Below are 24,273 nucleotides of genomic sequence, written 5' to 3' on the forward strand. Positions count from 1 at the left end.
TTAACATTTTATTTGTCTAGCTTACCTTATTGTAAGAACATAGTATATCATACATACAACACAACAAAATATGTGTTAGTTATAGGCTTCCTTCCAATCAACAGTAGGCTACTAGTAGCTAAGTTTTGGGCAGAGTCAAAAGTTATACTCAGATTTCCAACTGAGCAGGGGTCTGCGCCCCTAACCTCCTTGTTGTTCAAGGGTTAACTGAACTATAGTCACCCACAACAAAGTGTGCACCCTCTGGGTAGTTAAACTGAGCTCAGCTCACTAAGGTCAATGACTTGCCTAACGTATGTTTCTTCATCTTTTTATTCTAATTTCAATAACCAATTTTTACAACGTATACTGTGTCATTGAAATACTCGGTCATTTTTGTTTCTTAGAGTCAAAAATTAATTGAAATTTAAGATGCAAATATCCAGTAACAAAATCAGACACCCTGCAAGTGAACAAATATGTTTCTACAACTTACTATAGAAAGTTACAAGTAATAATAAACCACAAACACAAATATTCAAACAAAAACAAACAAAAAAATGTGTCTGTATCTTCAGCAGCAGCAGCAAATTTTCTCCTTTGGTACTCAAGTTTAATTTGCAGTTGAAGAAAAGAAGAAAGAAGTCAGAGTAGCACGCGGTCAGTCCTGCTGGAGAAAGCCTGCGTGGCGACCACTCAGGGGCTTTGATTTCAAACCCAGCGCTCAGGACAGCCACTGTTATAAAAAGGCTGTGAACTGGAAACGTACTTTGGTCATTGGCATGCAAATGAGCATACCAAGTGTCCTCATTTCCTTGTATAATTCCATTTATCTACATAGTAGTAGCTTGGGAGAGCTCTGGAAACTCACCAAAACTTCAGGGGGTACTTATATATGCAAAGATTTATATATACACGTATTTGTCCTTGTGCATGTGTGTGTGTGCGCGCGCGCGCGCACACACACACACACACACACACTAAAGACTGAAGGCTCTTTCAAAGTCAGTAAATACTTGCAAAAGCCCCGCAAAGAAGAATACTCAACGTTTCTTCCCGATGGCCACGCAATCCACGAGAAGACTTACCTTTGGGCTTCTTCTTTTTGTTTTTCTAATTCTATGATCTTTCGCTCCTGTTCTTTCTGTTTCAGACGTTCGGCCTCTATGGACTTTTGTTTCTGGAGTTGTTGCTTATTATGTATTTCTCTCAGTTCCTGCAAACAACCAGGAAACAGTTCATGTAATGACATGAGGTGACCGGCATTTCCACCATTTATTAGCATGCAACATTTCATAGTGGGGAAGTCTAGACATTCAGGAGACTAACATCTCAGATTAAAAAAAAAAAAAAAAGCGCTAATTTGGAAAAGTGAAATCACTCTACATTTTGACATGAGTATCTCCAAAAGCTGTTCTAGTTTATATTCTAGTGAGTCATAAGACATTACACCATTTTCCATTACATGCTTTAGAAGGAACTTGCTAGTGAAGGGTATTAGAGAAGCTACATTGTTCAAGACTCGGCAGTAGAGGGGCGATTGGGTAGCTCAGTCGGTGAAGGAGATCGGGTCATGATCTTATGGTTTGTGGGATCGAGCCCCACATCGGGCTTTGTGCTGACGCTGCAGAGCCTGCTTGGGATTCTCTCTCAGCCCCTCCCCTGCTTAGGCATGTGTGAGCTCTCTCTCAAAATAAATAAACATTAAACAAACAAACAAACAAACAAACACCCTTGGCAATAGAAATGGACCCAACCTGTTTTAAGGTATGGTGATCATCGTTAGTAAATTCTTTGAGGTACTTTCTGATAATAAATCAACACCAACCTCTACTGGCTTGAAAAATACACACACCTCTTCACATGCCACTTCTATTAAAACCTCACCTTCTATGCTATGCTATCTTAGAACAAATGGACATCCCTCTGCTCCACAACCTTGACTGTCCCCACCAGGGTCTGTTTTCCTTCAAATCACACCCTTCCAAAGCATCTTCTCTTGCTAAGTCCAAGTGTGAAGTTACCAACTGGCCCAGGCTAACCCATCAGTCAGGTTGCAAATAAATGCAATAATGTGACTATCACCACCTTGGACCTGACCTCCTCATTTGACATCAGCCCCCAGGAACAACAGGGATTTCCTTAGCAGACTACTGAAAATACAATGCATTTTATGACACTTAAAGTACTCAAGTCAGAAGGTAAAACACCCAGAAGTGTGAAGAATAAAGAAATGCCTGTTGAGGGGGAACCCTCAATTCCATAGGAACCCAGTGGTCACTAATAGATTCTGTCACTGAGACTCTTCTTGCTTGTGTCAATAATAAATCAGATAAGTCAGTGCCCTGTAGGGCCAAGGGTACATTTCCAGTTGACTTCTTGGTCTGGGTAACTAGGGCTAGTCCCCCAAGGGGGGAGCCCCAGGGACTTTTTGGTGAGATACAAGAACTAACTAAGGTCTGCCTGGTCTTCTTCATCTTGGTCACTGGTTAAGTCCAAATGGGTAGGTTTCTTCCTGCCTTAAATTCCTACCTTTAGATTCATTCAGAGACTGATTGAAGGCAGAGCACTGTAGAAGATCAGTGTTTAAATGGATTTATTCCTAGAGAAAAGTCCTAAGGGTTACGCTAAACTTTTCCTGCTAGCTAGACTGTCCTCAGAATAACGTTAGAACGCATGGACAAGTGTTTTACAAATCAAAAGTGACTTTGAGAGGTCCTAAAAGAGATCAGTGAGATACAAGAAAAAGGTTTTGCAGATCAGGAGGTTAGGGGGAGGCGGTTCTGAGGGGGTACAGTGCTGGGGGCACTGGAAAGATGGGGATGAAGGAAGGGACTTCAGTGTGGAGTCCAGCAGATGCAACTGGGAATATCTAGGCAGGAGGTGACAGAAAGAAGCAACTTGGTGAGGCACAAACTGGTGAACCATATCCTCTATGGCAGCGGCCTTGGGCACGTGACTTGGGTTTGATATTTTAGAGACAAATGGAAAAAACAGTCCACTTCCTACTGTTAGAGTAATCTGTATCCTTGGCTCAAGTTAGTATCTCTATGTGAAAAGGAAAACCGCATTGGGTGATATTAAATCAATCTCTCAATGTCCTAAGAGAGGGACCCAAAAGTTAGGCCCTGTGCAGATAGCAACGGCCTACTACTCTATTATTAGCCCAATAGCTGAGACCCTTTAGAAGGAAGGGTAAAAAGTGACTGAAAAAAAAATTGTTTTTATTTTAAAATGTCGAATTCAATTGTGTAACGTTCTTAAATAGGTTCAGAAAGAATAATTAATGGCAATAGACAATAATCAAAAAGTACTGAACTGGAGAAACAGAAACTTGGATTCTAATCCCAGGTCCCTGACATGGGCCAACAGCTGAATCAGAGTGGATGACCCTTAGGTATTCTTTTTGCTTCAAAATCTGTTAAATTCTTAGACACTGTTGATCACATATAAAATTATTCCTTATCTATTTCAGTGTCCCTTATTTGGGGCTTTATTTTTTACTACAGGAATAAACCAAAAAGGTGTAATTAGTAAGCAAAACAACTGAAATGAAATTAAATACAAAGGAATAGGGATGCCTGGGTGGCTCAGTTGGTTGAGCATCCAATTCTCGGTCATTACCGAGATGGGCTCAGGTCATTACCAGATACAAAGTAAAGATAGATGGAAGTAAAGTGGGCACAATAAAATAAAAACCAAGAGGAAATGAATTTAAAGAATCTACACAAAACAATTTTTGGATGTTTCAAATATACACGAAGGAAGGTATTTTAGAATTTTCAAAGCAAAGTTGTTTTTGAGTATAGCAGCATCGCAGGATGGGCTGAACCTATCTCTGAGCCGTATAAGTAAGTTGCAGGTTTCAAGGACCTCCAAGGAAAAAGAGCTTGCAGGAGCTGTACAATAGCAGATGTCAAATAAGATAACAAGGCTGTGGCATCTCGGGATCCAGATTTGAGGACTGCCAAGAGTTTTCTATTGTCTCCTTCATCTTCTTCAAACACTGCTGTAAGAAAATCAAGATGCTTCCAACAGGAAGGTATTTCGGGTCTTCCCCTCTTTCCTTGGACTTGGGAGATTAAGATGCCATGAACCAAGACGAAGCAGAAAATTCATGATTCCTAAGCGTGGTAACTTTTTTTAATCTTAATTTTTTTAATGTTTATTTTTGAGAGAGAGAGAAAGACAGAGTACTAGCAGGGGAGGGGCAGAGAGAGAGGGAGACACAGAATCTGAAGCAGGCTCTAGGCTCTGAGCTGTCAGCACAGAGCCCGATGGCAGGGCTCGAACTCACAAACCGCCGAACTCACAAACCGCGAGATAACGCCCTGAGCTGAAGTCGGATGCTTAACTGACTGAGCCATCCAGGAACCCTGGCAACTTTTTTAAGTTGAACTTCTAGGAAGGCAATCTATAGGATGAAGGAATATGTATGGAAGAGGAGTTAGTGACTTGCCTTTCTGTGCATGACAAGGGCCTTGTGGAGCAGAGTCCCTTCACCTGGGAGACAGAGGGTTGCACTGTTCTGTTATTCCCTTTCAATAGTTCTATTTAAGAAACTCAAGTGTAATCACAGTTATTGTACCACCTTTTCCTGGTGGTCAACCTCATCAAAGTGACCCTGCAAATCCCATTAACTGTCACAGTTACTTCTCTATATTATAACTAAGATTTAAAAAGAACAAATGAGGGATTACTGAAAATCAAAATTCATTCTCTCACTTGTGGCTCTTACTAAAATTATTTTTTCCTAAAATCAATAACCCTACAGTCACATTTTATTAGCTGGGTATTCATCTAGCAATATGGTATTGAGTATACAACTTTATTGATTTTTCTTCTGTAAGTCTATTCAAGGGTATGAGATGTTTTACATAGGTATAGGGCATAGTAACTTGATATTATCTAATATAGTATAATGGCTTTCTTAATAAAGAAGAAATAATTAAACATGCACTGAAGAAGTTGTAGCTGTGTGTTACAAATATATAAGAAAAATAAAACTATGGGGGGTTCCTGGGTGGCTCAGTCGGTTGAACAACCTGACTCTTGATTTCAGCTCAGGTCATGATCTCATGGTTCGTGGGATCAAGCCCTGTGTCAGACTCTGTGCTGACAGTGCAGAGCCTGCTTGGGACTCTCTCTGCCTCTCCCCCACTCGTGCATGCACTCTCTCTCTCAGAAATAAACATTTTAAAAAAAGAAAAAGAAAACTATAAGATACGTAGTGTATATAAATTAAAATGGTAAGATTTTTATCACCAGTAACATCCATAGAATTCTCAGACGTAACAAAGTTTCTTCACCAGGGTTTATGAACAAGCTTTGGCTCTGGGAACACTATAAAATAGCATGCAAACTGGGCTATGGGCATTTTTCTTATAGAGAAAGCTCATAGCTTTCATTGATTCTGAAAGGGGTCTTTGATCAAACACAGATTATGAACCACAACAAGAAGATTACTGGAAATAAAGATTCTGTTATGTATCGGCAAGGATAGATAGAAAATAAGCTTGCTTTTAACTTTCTTCAACTCAGGGGGAAAAAATCACTTATTTCCCCTCAAGAATTAAGATATTTGTACCATAAAACATCTTTGGACACCCTATGGCATACAGCCAAAGTATTTCAAAAGCAATATGCTTGACAAATTGAATACTCAAGAAGATCCTGAGAAACACGGCTCCCTTTCAAGTCTACTAACGACAGTTGTTCTGTTATGAAAGGGGCACAGAATCACTTGCTTTAAAAACTGTGACTGTTTCTCCTTCATTTGTACTTACAGACACTCAAAAACAGGTGCATTACATGAAGTGGTATTAATTGAAATAGAGGCAAGTATCTACCTGAACAACTTGTATGGGATTCCTTTTCATAAACATTACTTTACTTAAATGCTTGTGAAGAGACAGAAGAATTAAGTAGCAGTGGAGGCCTGAAAAGGCTAGTAGTTAACGGAAATTTACTGCTAATTTGGTCATTTAACTTTTCTGAAGGATTACTCTGCTTCTGGCTTTTTCCTCAGGCTGTCTCATGGCAAAGTGAGACAAAACAAACACACCTTAACTACTTGAAATTCATGAACTCAACATTTTAAATCCAAACAGAACTGTTTACGACGCGTCTCTTATGTTTAGAAAAATCTTCGTTCTATTAATATGAAATTGACCTCGCAGGAAATTGATCTAGATGCCAGCATCAAACATTTTCAGGTGTTTGTTTTGTCTCAACCTACAACATACGGAGTGTCAACAGTAGAAGTGCTTTCATATAAACAAATGTCACTTTATTGTAGCACAGAATGTCAGAATTTTTAAAAAGCCTTCTGAGTTTTAAAATACAGTAACTTATGTTAATTACGTGGTTGTGAAACTGAAGGGCATTAAAGAAAGTAAATCAACAAGAAGAAAAGAAAAGGAAAGAAAAGAAAAAGAAAAAAAGAAAAAGAGAAAGAAGAAGAAGAAAAAGAAAAAGAAAAAGAAAAAGAAAAAGAAAAAGAAAAAGAAAAAGAAAAAAGAAAAAAGAAAAAGAGGAAGAAAAAGAAAAAAAAGAAAGCCTATCAACAAACCCAGTTAGGACAGGGGAAATTGTACCTGTGTGGAGAAACCAGAAAAGTAAGTATTTCAAAACACAGACGCTGTACCCAAATCAAAGTACACTATTACTCCATTCATCACGAAATTATAAAATGTATTCACTCTTGATGCATTAAAATGGGAGGAATACTAAAAAACACATCAGTCGGTTATTTAAATTCTCAGAAGGGCTATATTAATGTTTAAAGGCACATTTAAGTATTATTCTGAATCTGAGGTCACTGTTCAGCCAAATAGAAATCTTGGTTCCTTGTGGCACAACTGGTAGTCAGCCTATCATAAGTGCTACAGGAGAGCCAAAGAGGAATGCACAGGGGCCGGGTGTGTGCGTGTGTGAAGGGGTGAGGAGACAGGTGGACAGAAGAGGGGAGAAGAGCTAGAAAATCCTGCCCTCTCTGTAGTTACAGCTAATTAAGGATCTTCACCCACGTCTTCCATTTTGTTCTGAAAATCTAAGTTTTCCCAAAATGTCTCAGCTTAATTTAATAAAGCAATATCCCTTTGTTTTAAATGCATGTTATTCTAGGGGCGCCTGGGTAGCTCAGTCGGTTGAGTGTCCAACTTCTATTTCGGCTCAGGTGGTGATCTTGAGCCCCTCACTGGGTTCCCTGCTGTCAGCTCCCTGCTTCAGAACCTCTGTCCCCACTCTCTCTCTGCCCCTCCCCTGCTTGCGCCTCTCCCTCTCTTTCTCAAAAAGAAACAAACAAACAAACAAATAAATAAATGTTATTCTAAAGGATAAAACGGTCAAAGACTGGCTAAACGAGAATTTTTTTAAAAAGATATGTTTTTCCCGAAGATTGAATTCTGCTTTTTTCTCTTTCCCAAATCACCTTTTGTTAAATGTTTTTAAAACCGCAGAAGAAAAACCCACACTATAAAAAAACCTCAACCAACCAACCAACCAACCAACCAAACCTATGGGTACGGCACAGGATCTGGTATATACACTACCTGTTCACTATTTTGAGTCTTTGGCATGTTGTAATCATTTTTCCATATTCAAGGACTCTACATAAAGTTGCCAGAAACACAAGTACATTAGATGAGAGAGAGTTTTATTACTTCTGTGCAGAACAGGTCTTTTCAAAAGGATCATACAGGTAAAAATAAGATTTAATCTTGAATAAGGTAAGGTAGTAAACTATGAAACAGCCAAACATTGTTCTACTAATATGAGAAGGCAAGGTTGGTATTTTATTTGAATTTATATTCATTTCTCTTGCTGTCTCTGTATTTCCTCTTTCTGGATCTTTTTCTTTCCTTCATTGTTTCCCTTCATGTGCATTTTTTTTTCCTGACTTTTCATTCTGTTCTGCAGTTCGTTCTCCAGCTCTTGTCTTTTTTCCCCTGGCTGCTAAACATTTTGCCTTTCACCGCCTTCATAATGAATGAGCCTGCCATGAAAGCAAGTGTCTGAAACCAAGAGCATAAAAGCCTCAGTTAAGCCAAAAACCTTATTTACTATAAGTGGCATTCTCATTTCCACATCAATTCAGTTCTTAGGAGCAACTTCTAGGACAGGTGTCATATGGGCAGAATTTATACCTTTAATGGCCTCTTGAGTAGTTTAAGAAGCCTGATTTCCCAAGTATATTACAAAATATAATTCTGAATTCTGAATTAGTCCTAAATAATCAATTTTGCTAAGAAATAAAATGTCCACTTTTAGAATAGTATTACTGACTATAATACTGTCTCCCATATGATGGAAACAGGCACATAGACCCAAATCATGATTGAGTGTTGTCTTTCAACGTTGTGCACCCAAGCGGCAAATTCAATGATCTAAAATACTTGTCATAAAGACAAGACTACAGTACACAGTACCTTAACCTGCTTATAGTTCAGAGCTTCCACCGTCACACACACAGTCTGTCAAGAGGAAAGATTCACCCATCCTCCACGATTTATAATAACTAATCACTAATTTTACAAAGAACGTGTAGCACTTCATGGTAAGCCGTGTCTTAGACACCGAGCACTCATCTACGTGGGGGAGACAGAAGCACAGAGATAGAGATGGTTCCTCATGATCAGTCTAAGGAGGAGGAGCATTGCCCGAGTAGGGCACAGAGACCTTTAGAAAAGAGTCTAAGTGGATGACGCAGCTCAGGAAAACTTCCAGGCACTGCAACACTGCCTCCTCCATTGCCACTGACGGGAAAAAGGAAATGCTCCAGTGGAAATGTCACTCACGTTAGGACTTGTCCAGCATCCAGTGTCTAGACGAGAACCAACAAGGACTCGAACTTCTCAGCGTGAAACACAACGTCTAGCCTGAGTGTTGGATTCTCTTATTTGCCATACACTTGAAGCCTTGAAAGCTAAAGGCTATATACATTATGTTACTGCCCTGTCTCATAGTTATGACATGAAAATATGGAATACTGGGCTGTCAGCACTAAGGAAAACTGTTACAGTAACTATTAACAATGCCAAGGGCAAGAGGAAGTCAAGTGCTTCTATCTGAAAAGTCCCTATCGGTAATGTTACTTGACCCTTGCTAGAACAATAATTTTATACCTACGGGCAAGGTGTTGTATATAAGAAAAACAATGATCAGAATGTCTCTATGTGCCCTTGAGGCACCTGGATTCTTCCAAATATGTTGAGACCTTTGACTTTCCAGTAAAATGAAGTAAAAAGAGAAAGTCATAGATAATAATTTTAAACTGATGTTTCAAGAACACAAATATGAGAGGCCTACTGATTTCTTAGCGTGAGAAAATAATCGTTGCATACGGAGTACATTTTAAAAGCAGAAAAGTATGGTAAAACAAATTTCATCCACTGAATTAAAATTACTTTAAGAAGTATTAATTCCCGCTAGCAACATCAACTATTCATGATTGAATCACTGGTCAAGTATTTCATTTGATCATCAAAAAGCTAAAATTTACTCTCCATATAAAAGGCAGCATAAATATAAAGGCTGCCAATCAGGGGATTTCTAGCACAGAGTCATTATCTCAGTGTGCTATCATTTCTACCCACCCCCACCCAGCTCTTTCCTTTGGCCTTAAAAAAGCAAAGTATATTTGCTATATTAAGATTCTTATGCTTCTTTTTTCAAGTAATTCTTGGTTTGGGGTGATAAATTAGAAAAAGAAAGACAGTTATGCCCTGGGATTATTTGTGGAACACATAAATATCACCTCTATTAGGTAAATGTCTATTAAAATATATGGAAAAATAACCCTTCCTGAAAGGAAAGAATGAGCCCTCAATTTCTATGAGATCAGGTAAGAAGACTCTGGAGACTTCCAGAGGGAAATGCTTCATATCCCCGAATGTGGAGCTGTTTAAAACACGACTGTAATTGTAAATATGCTTTATATTCTCAATACGTTGCTACCTATATGAAACATACACCTGTTAACCTGACTGCAAAAGTAATTCTTTTCCTCTTTAATGAATGACTTGAGAATTTCCATCACTAGTTAACAGGTCTTGGGTGAGCAAGCAGGAGTGTAATTCTTCCTGAGGTAAAGAGAAAGGAGAGACTCTTAAAAGAAGAATGCATCTGAACTAGCCACCTGGTAGAAAGGACAAAGTCAGATTGTATGTTTAAAAACAAAAAACAAAAAACAAAAGGAGAAAATGATAAAACATACTTACTCTCCAAACTCTTCTACATTCAAGAACCTAAATACATTTAAGACGTCCCGATCACTGTCTTTAACCCAGAATCTGGGCTAAAGCAGGGTGCTGTGATTCCCTACTTGACCTTGTAACTATGGGACTAGACAGAACTTTGAGTGTGCACCAAAAGAAGCAGATGACTTATTACAAGTAGTTGTTTACCAAAGAAATATGGAAATTGGTTTTTGTTAAATAGAATCCTCATTCATGGAGCCAGCCATTGAATACAGGTTTAATGTTCTGTCTCCTAATGTTAAAATGCTGCATGCTGTGAGGGACCTCTCCAGTGTCACTACACTAGCTGATAATGAGTGAATTACACTCTTCTCCTAGGGGAACAATCTACATGAATATGAAATAAAACTGCTAAGTCCTCATTTCTCTTCTACACTTTCCAGCTGGTTTCCTTTTGGGAGGAGGAGGTTTCAGATATAGCGAGTTCACACCAACTAGATAAGGTGTGTGAGATGACTGGACAATCGCCAAGGTTTCACTCCCAGCGAGACCAAAGTAATTTTTGCACCATTAGTGTGAATGCTGTAAAGGCACCACTGTATTAAGAGAGGCACTGAGGAAACCCCAGGGGTCCGAATGCTGGCTCTCCTGGTCCATCTCATCATACAAGAGTTATAGTTACTAAAGAATACATGCTTGGGGCGCCTGGGTGGCGCAGTCGGTTAAGCGTCCGACTTCAGCCAGGTCACGATCTCGCGGTCCGGGAGTTCGAGCCCCGCGTCGGGCTCTGGGCTGATGGCTCAGAGCCTGGAGCCTGTTTCCGATTCTGTGTCTCCCTCTCTCTCTGCCCCTCCCCCGTTCATGCTCTGTCTCTCTCTGTCCCAAAAATAAATAAACGTTGAAAAAAAAAATTAAAAAAAAAAAAAAAAGAATACATGCTCTAAAGTCAGGGAAAAAATGCTTCATATTTTCCAATGTGACTACAACAAAGAAAAGTAGGCAGGAGATACTCAAGAGACGAAGTCTTAAATCTGCCTCTGGAGTTGTCTCAATCAAATTATAAACCTTTTGATTGTTCGATTTAACTGTTTCTGTTGTGGTTTCACCAGGCATGAGAGGAATACTAGAAATAATAACCGTAAGGCAATAAAACATATTTGTCGAGTTCTCCAAATCAGTTGTTAGATAAAACACAGTAAAGCTATACTGGCCTGTAACTTTTTTACTCTCTACACTAAAGTTAATAATGGAAAACCAAAATAAAAATGAAGACAGAAAGAAATATTCTTATTTAAAAATGAATATATTTGGGAAAAGGAATAAAATGGGATAAAGGGCTAAACTTAGACTTTGTATCAGCAACTCTAACAGTAAAGGCAGCATCAATCAAACACAGTAACAGGGACTCAGTGATGGCAACAGCAATTCAACGGCCAAAATGATCCATAAATAGACTCGGCATTTGGGAAAAAATCATCCACTGCAGGGTCATCCTCTAATACATGAACTTTGTTTTGGGAGTCCAATTTCTAGAGAAAGGAATCCTAAGATCAAGGCAGAAATCTGGACTACTGCCTGGGGTTCAGAAGATACCTGAACATTTAACAGTTTATATTCTAAGAGACTATTAAAAAGCACTGTAATCATATTCTTTTTGCTTGAAATAGTGACAAGTTACAGTGAGAGTTAATGTGAGCATTTTCATTGGGCTTATTCTAGAGAGGGAGAACTTACAGCTCTACCCCCAGTACTTATATATCACATAGAGTGATATACGTACAAGTATGGAGCATACATATAGACCCCCACACACAAGTACGTATTCTGTGTAAGAATCAAAGCAAAGAAAAACACTCAGTTGGTTGAGAAAAGTTCATTACCTATTACTCTGGGGAGGCGGGGGTGAGGGGGAGACGCAAATACCTCAGACTCAGATGTCTGAACAATATGGCTTAGAATCTCATTCCAAAGGCCAACTAAAATCTTAAATAGTCTTCCTGGGTTTTTTCCCTCTTTTTAATAATAAAGGAATTTTCCTTTTTCCTAGTGCCAAAAGCAAAATCAGAATTAAGTATAAAGGATTTTGAGATGGGAAATGAAAATGAAAAGTATGGTCCATTTATTATGAGAATATAATTGACTAAAAATTCCAGTATTTACTTAAATCTACAGTATATGCTCATTGTTGGTAGGAAATTAACTGCGTTGCACTCTGGTTTTCTTGTAAAAGTTAACAGTCTTAAGATGATAAAGCTGAAGTTAAATCAAAGGCACCAATCACAAGGAGGCTGTCATAACCACTTTTACATTCCTTAAGCGCTTTGGCATTTTCCTAAATTCTATGATGTAAACGTGACAAAACCATCTACCACTTCTGCCACAGGGGCAAAAGCCATTACTCCATTAAATAATAACACTTTAAAATGTGAAGTAACAAAATAAAGACTCCCATTCAAGGACAATCTTGAAGGTAAAAAGTGGCAGAACAATTCGTAGTTTTCAAAGGGAAAACAATCCCTTTCTAGTCGTCTTCAAAGAACAAAAGACAGACTCTTTTGGAGCCTAGCTTCTGGACTCCGACTTGATGTAGTGAACAACAGACAAAAGGATGGAGATGTATAAAAACGTAATTCAGGTTGAAGACAGGTGTCATGTGGGGGCCCCTCCCTCAGCTTTCATTTAACAAACACCAAATTCATCTTTATATGTTAAAGAGACAAGTGCAATTCAGATTGCAGGGTAAGTATGAAGGCTTTCAGGAAGGCGGACAAACCAGCATAATAAATTTTTCTACCTGGGACTAAATATCAACTAATCATCTGGCCAGTTAGAAAAATTAAAGGGTAGGACGTAGATGTAGGAACACAATGGATAGTTACCTTCAGCTGATTATTGAAAATATCAATCTCCTGTAGTTTCGACCTGGTTTCTTTCTCAACTTCATCCAGTTGGTCTCGGAGCTGCTGACGAGCCACTTCTTTTGCTTCTAACGCTCTTTTGAGTGTCAGAAGTGAATCTCCTATTTTAGAAAAACATGGCAAGGTAAGAAAAGCAAACTGGCAGTGAGGAAAACTCGTTTTAAATGGTCTCATTACACTGGAGGAAATTCTTACCATTAGGAAAGGATAAAGGCCAATTTGAAAAAGAAAACACCTACTGTGTAAACTGTTTTGCTGAACTTGTTTTAATTGGTCATTGAGTATCTGTTTCTCTGGAATAAGTCTTCCAAGCATTTGCTGAGCCTCCTAGGAGAGAAGGAGGAAAACAACAATGAAATGACAAGGAAACCTACGAAACCTATGTTCTGGCCAAGCAGACAGAACTCTGTTTTCTCATCCCTCAAAGATTCATCTAATCTCATCCCCAAATCCTGTATGTTGAAACTGCATCTAATCAGTCAGGGCAGCGCCTGCTTTCTTGCCAAGCAATTAACTATTTGCCAAATGCTTTTCACTGAAATAAAGCTAAGACAGTTATGGCTCTCTTGACATTTCTTAAATTTTTGTTGACTTACCATCTATTTATAAGCTTGAAAAAAAGTACTCTAAGTACAACTCAGCAGAGAAAACTGAAAGGAATGATCTCTCCCTTGCACTGGGATCAAATGTAAATATAGGGACCTTGTTTGTACACTGACTCAGTGGTTTGAACAGGAACGACTCTATTCTGAACTTGGATATTTCACAGGGCTGAAGTGAGGTTTACCATACACCTGAAGATGGAAACAGACATCAAAATGAGATTCCTAACAACAGAATCTTGGCTGCCATATATGTTTTCCAACCACTGAGGATGGACCTACAATTTTAAACAGGTACACGAAAGTCTTGAACCAACTATTTTTTAACTGATATAAGAAAAAAGCTAACCCACTCAAAGGCTATTTGAGTTTTCGTGGATGACCCATTAGGCACTGGAGTTGCTTTTCAACTGAAATTATCCTATGTCGTTTCTACACATTTCAGTAAGTGACAGCCTTTCCAGCACAGAATAACAAATAGTTGATGTTCATTTTTACCTTGAGCACTGGGTGTTGTAAGTGATGAATCACTAAATTCTACATCTGAAACTAACATTACACTATATGTTAACTAACTGGAATTTAAATAAAAATTTGAAAATAAAATCTCTTTGCATTGAATTTTGGTATCAAAAAATAAAAATGCCTTAATTGAAAATCTTCATCACAGGCTAAGGAGCAGTCTTTTTGGAACAATCATCCTTAGATACAGACTGGCTTATATACAATAAATTTCTGTGTGCTCCAAGTCTGAATAGTAGAGAGATTTAGCTCAACAGAGAGGATCTGGAAGCATCTTCTCATATGAATAATCCATATCCCTTTCCCCAAATCTGGACAAAAAAGAATATACAATTCAGACTGTTTCCCCAGAAAGGGCCAGCCAACTGAGCTTCTCCTATTCTCCTCCCTCAACTGAGGAAAGGCCCTTTACTTTACCCAATCCCAAAGTTTCTTTCCTGAACCAAGATAAACAATGATGCATCAAGATAAAGCCTAGCTCAGATCAGAGACTATTTTACTTATATCAACATCACTTTTATTTTTATTTAAAAAAATTTTTTTTTAATGTTTATTTATTTTTGAGACAGAGAGAGACAGAGCATGAACAGGGGAGGGTCAGAGAGAGAGGGAGACACAGAATCCGAAGCAGGTTCCAGGTTCTGAGCTGTCAGCACAGAGCCCGACGCGGGGCTCGAACTCACGGACTGCGAGATCATGACCTGAGCTGAAGTCGGATGCTTAACCGGCTGAGCCACCCAGGCGCCCCTCAACATCACTTTTAAATGCCAACCTAAGTTTCTGAAATAAGTCAAACTAATATGAAGGGCCACCTGACTCAGCTACATAGCAAATATTTGCTAATTTCTGGTAAGGAAAGGGAACCAACATCTCATAACCTGTGATATACATGGCCTACTTCAAACCATGTGTTATTTTCCACTTCACTACTTTTTCAGGAAACCTGATTTGTATTTTATTATCAATAAGTGAACATACTAAGTGTCAAACTTCAATAATAAAAATGTGTTTGGTCACAGAGCATTCGGTGAGATAATAAACACATGGCCTTCACTCCTAAATTTTCCAAAAGAATATTTTATGAAACTTCTCACAATTAATGAAAGATATATATATATAAAAAGTTACCATATAGAAGTATATACTTTTAAAAGGTACATGCATTTTTTAATATGTTCAAACAACTTCTAAGAGTGAACATCTGATACTATTTACATTGTATGTCATATCCTAATATCTCAAATCAATTAGGACTTCATAGTACATGAAAAAATAACTGACAGAACTGGGAAGAAAATGGAAATATTTATAATGCTAGAGCTTTCAACACCCTTCTTGCAACAGCTGGAAGACGTCACAAAATCAGTAAGGACAGAGAAAACACAAAAAACACCATGAATCAATTTGCTCTGATTGACGTTTATGGGACACTCCACCCAACTACAACAGAGTGCACATTCTTTACAAGTGCACATAAAATAATCACCAACATAGATCATATGCTGAGTCATAAAATAAGTCACAGTAAACTCAAAAAGATTAAAAAGAATTGAAATTATACATACTATGCTCACAGTTTATAATATAAATAAATCAGAAATCAGTACAATATATGGGAAACAATCCAAATATCTGGAAACTAAACAGCATAATCCTAAATAAAGAAAAAATTACCAAGGAAATAAAAAGGCTTTTGAAATGAATGAATATGAAAACACATTAAAAATTTGTGAAATATGGCTATGATAATGCTTAGAAGGAAATTTATACCTTAAAATGTTTATATCAAAAATGAAAAAAGGTTCAAGTTCAGTAATCTAAGCTTCCTTTTTATGAAGCTAGAAAAAAGGAAATTATAGCCAAAATAAGTAGGTGGAAGGAAATAATAAAGAGTATAAGTAAATGAAACAGAAAACAGATAAACCATAAAGAAAAATCAACACAACCAAAAGCTTATTTCAAAAAAATCAATGAAACCAATAAACTTCTAGTTAGATTTATGGAGAAGAGGAGGATGAGAAAGGAAAGAAAGGGAAAAAGGAAAAATCGGAAGGGGTAGAGAAGATACAAATTCCCATGATCAGGAATGAAAGAAGTGACATCACTATAGATACTACAGACTTGCAAAGAATAAGAGAATATTATAAAACAACTTTATACAAATAAATTTGACAACTTGGATGAAACGAAAAAAATCACTGAAAGATACAAATCATTAGACTCATAGACGAAACAGAAAATGTAAATACCCCTATATTTATTAAATACATTTTGCAAAAGTCCTACCACAATATTTATTAAGTCCTACCTATATTTATTAAATACATTTTGTATTAAAAGTCCTACCACAAGGGGCGCCTGGGTGGCTCAGTCAGTTGAGTGTTCAACTCTTGATTTTGGCTGAGGTCATGATCCCAGGGTCCTGGGATAGAGTCCCAAGTTGGGCTCTTTGCTGAGTGTGGAGCCTGCCTGAGATTCTCTCTCCCTCTGCCCCCTCCCCAGCTCTCTCTTTCTAAAATAAAAGTCAAAAAAAAAAAAAAAAAAGAAAGAAAGAAAAGAAAGAAACAAACAAACAAACAAAAAGACTCCAGACCCAGATGATTTATTTCACTGATGAATGAAAAACTTAAAGAAAAGACACCATTTCAACACAAACTTTTTTAGAAAATAGAGGAAAGAATACTCTCCAACTATTTTCTCATTTATTACCCTGATAACAAAACTAGGTAAGGATATTACAAGAAAACTATAAACCAATATCTTTCATGAACTTAAGTGAAAGATAATAATAGCAAATCGAATCAAGTTAAATATTTTTTTAAATGACAATACACCATGACCAAATATGGTTTTATCTCAGGAATAGAAGGTTGGTTTAACATTCAAATTTTAATCAACATAAATCACCATATGAACAAAATAAAGGAGAAAAAAACATGTGAACATCTCAGTAGATGCAGAAAAAAAAAGTTATGAGCCAATTCAACACCCATTCATGACTAAAACTCTCAGCAAAAAAGGAACAGGAAGGAAGTCCCTCAACTTGATAAAGGGAATCTAACAAAAACACCTATAGTTAACATCATACTTAATAGTCAGAAATTGAATGCTTTCCCCTTAAGATGGAGACTCTCACCACTTCTATTTAACATAGTACTAGAGGCTGTGATCAGTGCAGTTAAGATGAAGAAATAAAAAGTACATAGGTTAGAAAGGAAGCAATAAAGCTGTCTATTCACAGACCATATATTTTATACATAGCAACTCTAAGGAAGCCAAAAATGAGTTAAGCAATATTGTAGATATAAGGTTGACACGTAAAAATTCTGTCTCTATATACTGGCATCAATTGGAAACTGAAGTAAAAATATGCAATATACAACAGAGTCAAAAAACCACAAAACAGGGATAAGCTTTGTAAAATATACACAAAACGTATACATTGAAAACTATAATATAACCTGAATAAAATCGAGAAATATAGCATAAGAATCAATATTGTTAAGATGTCAATTCTTCCCAAATTGATCTATAAATTCAATGAAACACCAATCAAAATTCTAAGTATCTTTTGTAAAAACTGACAAGCAAATTCTAACACTTACGTGGAAATGTAAAGGATGTAAAATAGCCAAAATAATTTGAAAAAAGAATACTACTGAAGATTTCACATTAATTGATTTTCAACAACCAAGGTAATTCAATAAGGGAAAAGGACAGTGTTTTCTATAAATGTTGCTACAACAATTGGGTATTGGTATGGAAAAAAAAAAGATGAACCTCACCCCTTACTTTACACTTTCATAAAAATCAATGTGAAATGGATTACGGATTTAAACATAAAAGAGAAAAATGTAAAAATCCTGGAAGAAAACGTTAAGAGAAAATGTCTGCAACCTTGGGATGGCCAAAGATTTCTTAGAACACAAAAAAACGTAAACCATAAAAGAAAAAATTAATAAACTGAACTTCCCGACAACTTAAAACTTCTCAAAAAACACCATTACAAAAATGGAAGCTATAGGAAAGGTAAAAATATCTGACAAAGGACTTGATACAAAAATATATAAAGAACTCTTTACAGTTCCACAGTAAGGTAAATAACCCAACAAAAAATGGGCAAAAGATCTGTTCACAAAAGACACACACAAGAAGATACATACCAATACACCTATGAAGTGAGGCCCAACACCACTAGCTTTCAGGGATATGCAAATTAAAGCCACATGAGATACTGTGACACATCCATCAGAAATATTCATTACAAATAATGACAAAGCAAGTGTTGGCCAGGATGAGAAACTACTGAAGCACTCACACATGTAAAGTGTAAAATGTAGAAAGAAAAATGGTACAACCACCCTGGAAACAGTCTGACGGTCTCCCGTAGGGTTAGCCTGTATTTATATCACACGGTAATTCCATTCCTAAAAGTTAATACACAAATAAGAGAAATAAAACATATTTCCACATCAAGACTTGCAAATAAATACCCATTGCAGTTTTATGCATAAAAGTTCCAAACTGGAAAGAACCCAAATGTCAATCAACAGGAAATACTACTTAGGGATGAAAACGAACAACCTACTGATCTGCTCACAAGTATGGATAAATCTCAAATCATCAGGCTGAGGAAAGTCACAAACCTCAAAAATGATCATCTTTCATGATGACAAGCAGAGCAGCATCTACATGAATTTGACATCCCCTGCCCCCAGTTCAACAAGTGAAACCAAACCAGGTGATATGATGCAACTTGGTGGTCAACTCTGGATACCTAATAAACGGAAGCAGAACTGCTGATAGCATTCCATTATGTCCCCAACTATTCAGTATAATTCTCTCTCATACTCCCGTTAAAATACTGAGCCGCACTCCCTTATTGTGATGATCACGGTAAAGTCAAAGTCTCATGAGTGAACTACATGTCCCAGGTGACCAGTCCCTGCCTGCTCCAACCACAGCGGCCTCCTTGCTGTAAGCACATCCCAAACACGGGCTATAGCCTCACAGCTCTCACACTGCTGTCTCCGTGCCTACAGCTCGTTCTGCCAGAAAGCCACACAGCTTAACCGCTTCTCTCTTTCAAGTCTTTGCTCAAATGGACCCTTACAGGGAAGCCTGTTCTGACCACCTAATTTAAAAAACTGCCCTTGCAGGTGTCTGGCTGGCTCAGTTGGTGGAATGTACGACTCTTGATCCTGGGGTTTTGAGTTCAAGCCCCACCTCGGGTGTAGCGATTACTTGAAATAAAATAAAATAAAATAATTTTTGTTGTACTGTATTATTGTATTTTTATTGAGAGAGTGTGAGTGGGGGAGAGGGGTGGAGGGGGGAAGGAGAGAGGGAGAGAGAGAAAGAGAATCTTAAGCAGGTTCCATGCTTAGTAAAGAGCCTGATGAGGGCTTGATCCCACAACCTTGGGATCATGACCTGAGCCAAAATCAAGAGTCGGACACTCAAACCAACTAAGCTAATCCAGGTACCCCAAAAATAAAATCTTACAAAAAAAATAATAAATAACTGCCCTCCTTCTCTCCAGGACTCTGTTTCCCACTCACTCTCATACTCTAAGAGTACACACTTGACTTCTTTTGTCGGTGTCCTGCCCTGAAGATAGAAGGTAAACTCCGTGAAGGGGGGGCTCTCATCTCCGCTCACTGCTGGACCCTCAGCGCCTCTGAGAGTGTCTGGCCTGGCACGCAGCAATGCTAAGCAAGCATGTTGAGTTTGTTTCCTTGACAGCCTCCTTTTCAGACCAGGGCTTTGTCAACTTCATATTTGCTTCCCAGAGCCCAGTACCTCATGGAGGCTGGGTGCTTGTAGGAATAAATGAGTGAAATGAATCAGAGGAAAAGCAGGGAAAGCCAAAAAGCTGTTAAGGGATGTGTTTTCTCACCTGTAACTGTTGCTGTAGATGGGTGATTTCTGCAATCCTCAACTCTCTGGATTTGTTCGTACTCTCGATTTCTTGCCTTTGGGTGGTCAATCGACATCTGATATCTTGAAGTTTTCCTTCTAGTTGATGCTTTTTATCATTCTTTAACACATGAAAAATTATTATTATTATTACCATTTTTAATGGTTCAGTGTTACTGTACAGCTGACCCTTGAACAACACGAGGGTGAACTCCAGGGGTCCACATACACACGGGTTTTTTTCGATAAATAACAGTACAGTACTGGGGTGCCTGGGTGGCTCAGTCGGTTAAACGTCCTACTCTTGGTTTGGGCTTAGGTCATGATCTCATGGTTTCATGAGTTTGAGCCCCACATCGGGCTCCAAGATGACAATGCAGAGCCTGCTTGGGATTCTCTATCTCCCGCTGTCTCTGTCCTTCCCTCACTGCGCTGTCTCTCTCAAAATAAATAAAGTTAAAAAAATGTTTTTAAATAACAGTACAGTACTGTAAATGCATTTTCTCCTCTTTATGATTTTCTCAACATTTTCTTTCCTCTAGCTTACTTTATTAAAAGAATGCAGTATATGATAAATATAACATATGAAATATGTGTTAATCAACTATTTGTGTTATCAGTAAGGCTTCCAGTCAACAGTAGGCTACTAGTAGTTATGTGTTAGGGGAGTCAGGAGTTACAGAGTTCTGACTGCGCAGGGTCAACTGTATTCCCAAAGCATAATCAAACTTCACTCACTAGAGCTTCTAATTCAAATTCCAGAGTCTTTTTCTTTGCTTTCAGCACAACTATGTCTTCTTGCTCTTTGTTTCTTTGATTGAGTAGTTCTTGTCTTCGATTCCGTTCCCATTCAAGTTGTCGTTGCCTTTCGAGTTCTCGTTTTGCAGCCTGTGACATTTACAAACAGACAGCTTATTAATTTTTTAGTTCTTACATTATACAATGTCTCTTAATAAACATAACATCTAGGAAGCCTTTTCTTTCAGGGATAAAATGTTACACACTGCAAGAAATTCTATTACAAAATAGCAACACAAAATTTATACAAATGTAGTATTCCTTCTATGAAAAAAAAAAGAATATTTAGAAAGGCTATTAGATAAGATGAGGACAGGATTCATGTCATCGTTGCAATTTGTTTGTGCCTTCAAGAGTGCTTGAAGCGATAAAAAAAAATAACCTTTCTTCCTTATTTACTGACTCATGGAGGACAAGGAAAAATCTAGTAAAATCAAAATCCAAACCCCTAGAACAAAAAGAAAAAACAAGAAATATCCCCCCAAAAGAAAACTTTCTTCTACCCAAAAAGAAATTATTTACCTCAAGTCTTAACATTTGTTGCCCTCCCGCCCCCTAATCATTCATCTTCTTTTACCACAGAAGCTTCTGTAATTTCTGTGGCAACGTCAGCCCTCCTCAGAGCTGACTCTGATGGCTGCTGGGTAAAGAGCACCTGGCACTCTTTACTCTAATTGCTACTTACTCCAACTACCCTTTTACAGGCCAGAGGACAGGTGGAATACTATCCTTCAGTATATCTCTAGGGACTATCAATGCCTGGTACCTGGTAAATGCCTATTAAATAGTTCTTAATAAATACTCTAAAGTGTCTTGGAAAAAAAAAACAAAACACAGAGGAAAGGAAGGCATGGAGTCCTTTGGCTGTCCATTCTGGAAATTAAAACCCTGTTGGTATCTGTGTGTCTCTGCCTGAACAGAGGCTTACTGCCCTAAATTTTCTGAAGCAATAAAAGGAGATGAAACCAAAGTATTGTGTTTCGTGTTTTTATAAAGGAAAATCTCCCATCTATAAAATAGATTTCATTCACACAAAAGAATCATGGCATTGCCTCAGTAGCAATGTGCTTAACTGGAAATTCGGACAAAAGACTGGCTTAGCCCTTATCCAGTATGGCACCAAATTGATGAGGCCTTTCATCCAATATATTGAAGATTTCCCACACACGTTTTTTTAAAGTGGAAAAAAAAGGGCACAGACAATATAATTAATATGAGATCATTACAGGGCTTTAAAAAAAATTGCACTAAATCCCCAACCTCTCCAACCATATATAACCTTTTATATTGCTACATACATTTTTAAATGCAGAGAAGAAAGTCTGAAAAATTCTCAACAAATATCAGGGGTTTTTGTTAAGAGACTGAATTATCAAAAGCTTGAGTGTAAATATTTTTATATATATATGTGTATATATACATATAGTTATAAATATATGTATATATTTTAGTTTTTATTTATTTTGAGAGCGCACAAATGTAAATGGGGTAGGGGGAGGGAGGGAGAGAGAGAGAGAGAGGCAACCCCAAGCAGGCTCCGTACTGTCAGCACAGCACTCGAAGGGGGGGCTCAATCTCATGAACCACGAGATGGTGACCGGAACTGAAAGCAAGAGTCGGGCGCTTAACCGACTGAGCCACCCAGGCGCCCCTTGAGTGTGAATGTTCTTAGCAGCATTATTCATAATAGTCAAAAAAGTTGAAAACAACTCAAACGTCCATCAACTCATGAATGGATAAATATAATGTGGTACATTCGTGTACTGGAGTATTATCCGGTCATAAAAAGGAATAAAGTATTGATTCACGCTACAACTTGGGACTTGAAAACAAGCTAAGTGGAAGCCAGACACAGAAGGGCACATGGTATATGATCCCACTTGTGAAATGTCCACAACAGGCCAACCTGTGGACACAGAAAACAAATAAATGAGTGGCTGTTAAGGGCAGGGAGAGGCGGATGGGGAGTAACTGCTTAATGGGGAAGAGAGTTCTTCTTGGGGTGAGGAACGTGCTCTGGAATCAGACAGGGTCACACAGCTTGGTGAACATACTAAAAGTTCGCAACTGTAAAAGGAAGGAGACTGTGTCAACCTGCCACCTGACCAATTAAGAGAGAAGGGGAGCAAGCCACACGCGCTAACTGTGGGGGTGGCTCCGTGGCTGCTTACCTCCCGTCTCTCGATTTCCTTCCTCCTCTCCTCCTCTCTCTGCCGTTCTAGTTCCCGCTGCTTTTCCAGTTGCTTCTCCAGCTCCAGTTGTCTCTTGCGCTCCTGCTCCTGGCGCTCCCGCTCTTTCCTCTCCTGCTCCGCGCGCTCGAGCTGGGCCAGGCGCTCCTGCTCTTTGCGCTGCTGTTCCAGGAGAGCCTGCCTCCGCTTCTCCAGTTCCAGGTTGCCACGCTCAAAATTCTCACGCTTCTTATCCTCAAATGTTACTTTAAAACGAGAAGCAGAGAAACTATGAAAAGTCATGATTTTCAACACTATTTTCAAAGGAAACATTCGGTGGCACATTTGAAATCTGTAGTATAAATGCAAACCAGAACTCCCCAAGTTTCCTTCCTGCCTGTGCCCTTCCTGCCTGTGCCTGCCTGTGACCACGAGGACACTAAATACCTTTTAAAACCAAGAACTTGATTCAGTAAACTGCAGAATACAAAAGCAATATACAGAAATTAGCTGCATTTCTATACAGTACTAATAATTAGCCAATAGTAGGAGAAATTAAGAAAACAATCCCATTCATGATGGCATCAAAAAGAATACCTAGGAATAAATTTAAAAATTTTTTTTTAATTTAATGTTTATTTATTTTGAGATAAAAGAGAGAGAGAGAGAAAGAGAGAGAGAGAGAGAGAGAGAGAGCACAAGAAGGGGAGGGGCAGAGAGAGAGGGAGACACAGAATCTGAAGCAGGCTCCAGGCTCTGAGCTGTCAGCACAGAGCCATACGTGGGGCTAGAACTCACAAGTGTGATATCACGACGTGAGCCGAAGTCATGACGGACGCTCAACCAACTGAGCCACCCAGGTGCCCCTTTTTAAAAAAAATTTTTTGGGGGGAGGGCGCCTGGGTGGCTCAGTCGGTTAAGCGTCCGACTTCAGCTCAGGTCACAATCTCACAGTTCGTGGGTTTGAGCCCCGCATCGGGCTCTGTGCTGACAGCTTAGAGCCTGGAGCCTGCTTCGGATTCTGTGTTTCCCTCTCTCTCTGCCCCTCCCCCACTCACTCTCTGTCTCTGTCTCTGTCTCTCTCCCCCCCCCTCAAAAATTGAATAAAACATTAAAAAAAATTAAAAAAAATTTTTTTAATTTAATGTTTCTTTATTTTGAGAGAGAG

At 38.4% G+C, this 24,273-nt stretch overlaps 1 protein-coding gene across 12 annotated transcripts in view; it reads right to left on the reverse strand.

Annotated features, from left to right (window-relative positions):
* ITSN1 (intersectin 1) overlaps nucleotides 1-24,273 on the reverse strand; it is a 220,045-nt gene that overhangs the window by 82,493 nt on the left and 113,279 nt on the right. For all 12 annotated transcript variants that reach the window (XM_043593672.1, XM_043593684.1, XM_043593675.1 and 9 more), the window contains 6 exons: nucleotides 23,109-23,371; nucleotides 20,878-21,027; nucleotides 20,120-20,260; nucleotides 13,336-13,423; nucleotides 13,058-13,197; nucleotides 1,068-1,195 (listed from right to left, as the gene is read on the reverse strand). In XM_043593672.1, the coding sequence (XP_043449607.1) occupies nucleotides 1,068-1,195; nucleotides 13,058-13,197; nucleotides 13,336-13,423; nucleotides 20,120-20,260; nucleotides 20,878-21,027; nucleotides 23,109-23,371 (910 nt within the window). The remainder of the gene's footprint in view (nucleotides 1-1,067; nucleotides 1,196-13,057; nucleotides 13,198-13,335; nucleotides 13,424-20,119; nucleotides 20,261-20,877; nucleotides 21,028-23,108; nucleotides 23,372-24,273) is intronic.

This window comes from Prionailurus bengalensis, chromosome C2 (assembly GCF_016509475.1).
Source record: "Prionailurus bengalensis isolate Pbe53 chromosome C2, Fcat_Pben_1.1_paternal_pri, whole genome shotgun sequence".
NCBI lineage: Eukaryota > Metazoa > Chordata > Mammalia > Carnivora > Felidae > Prionailurus > Prionailurus bengalensis.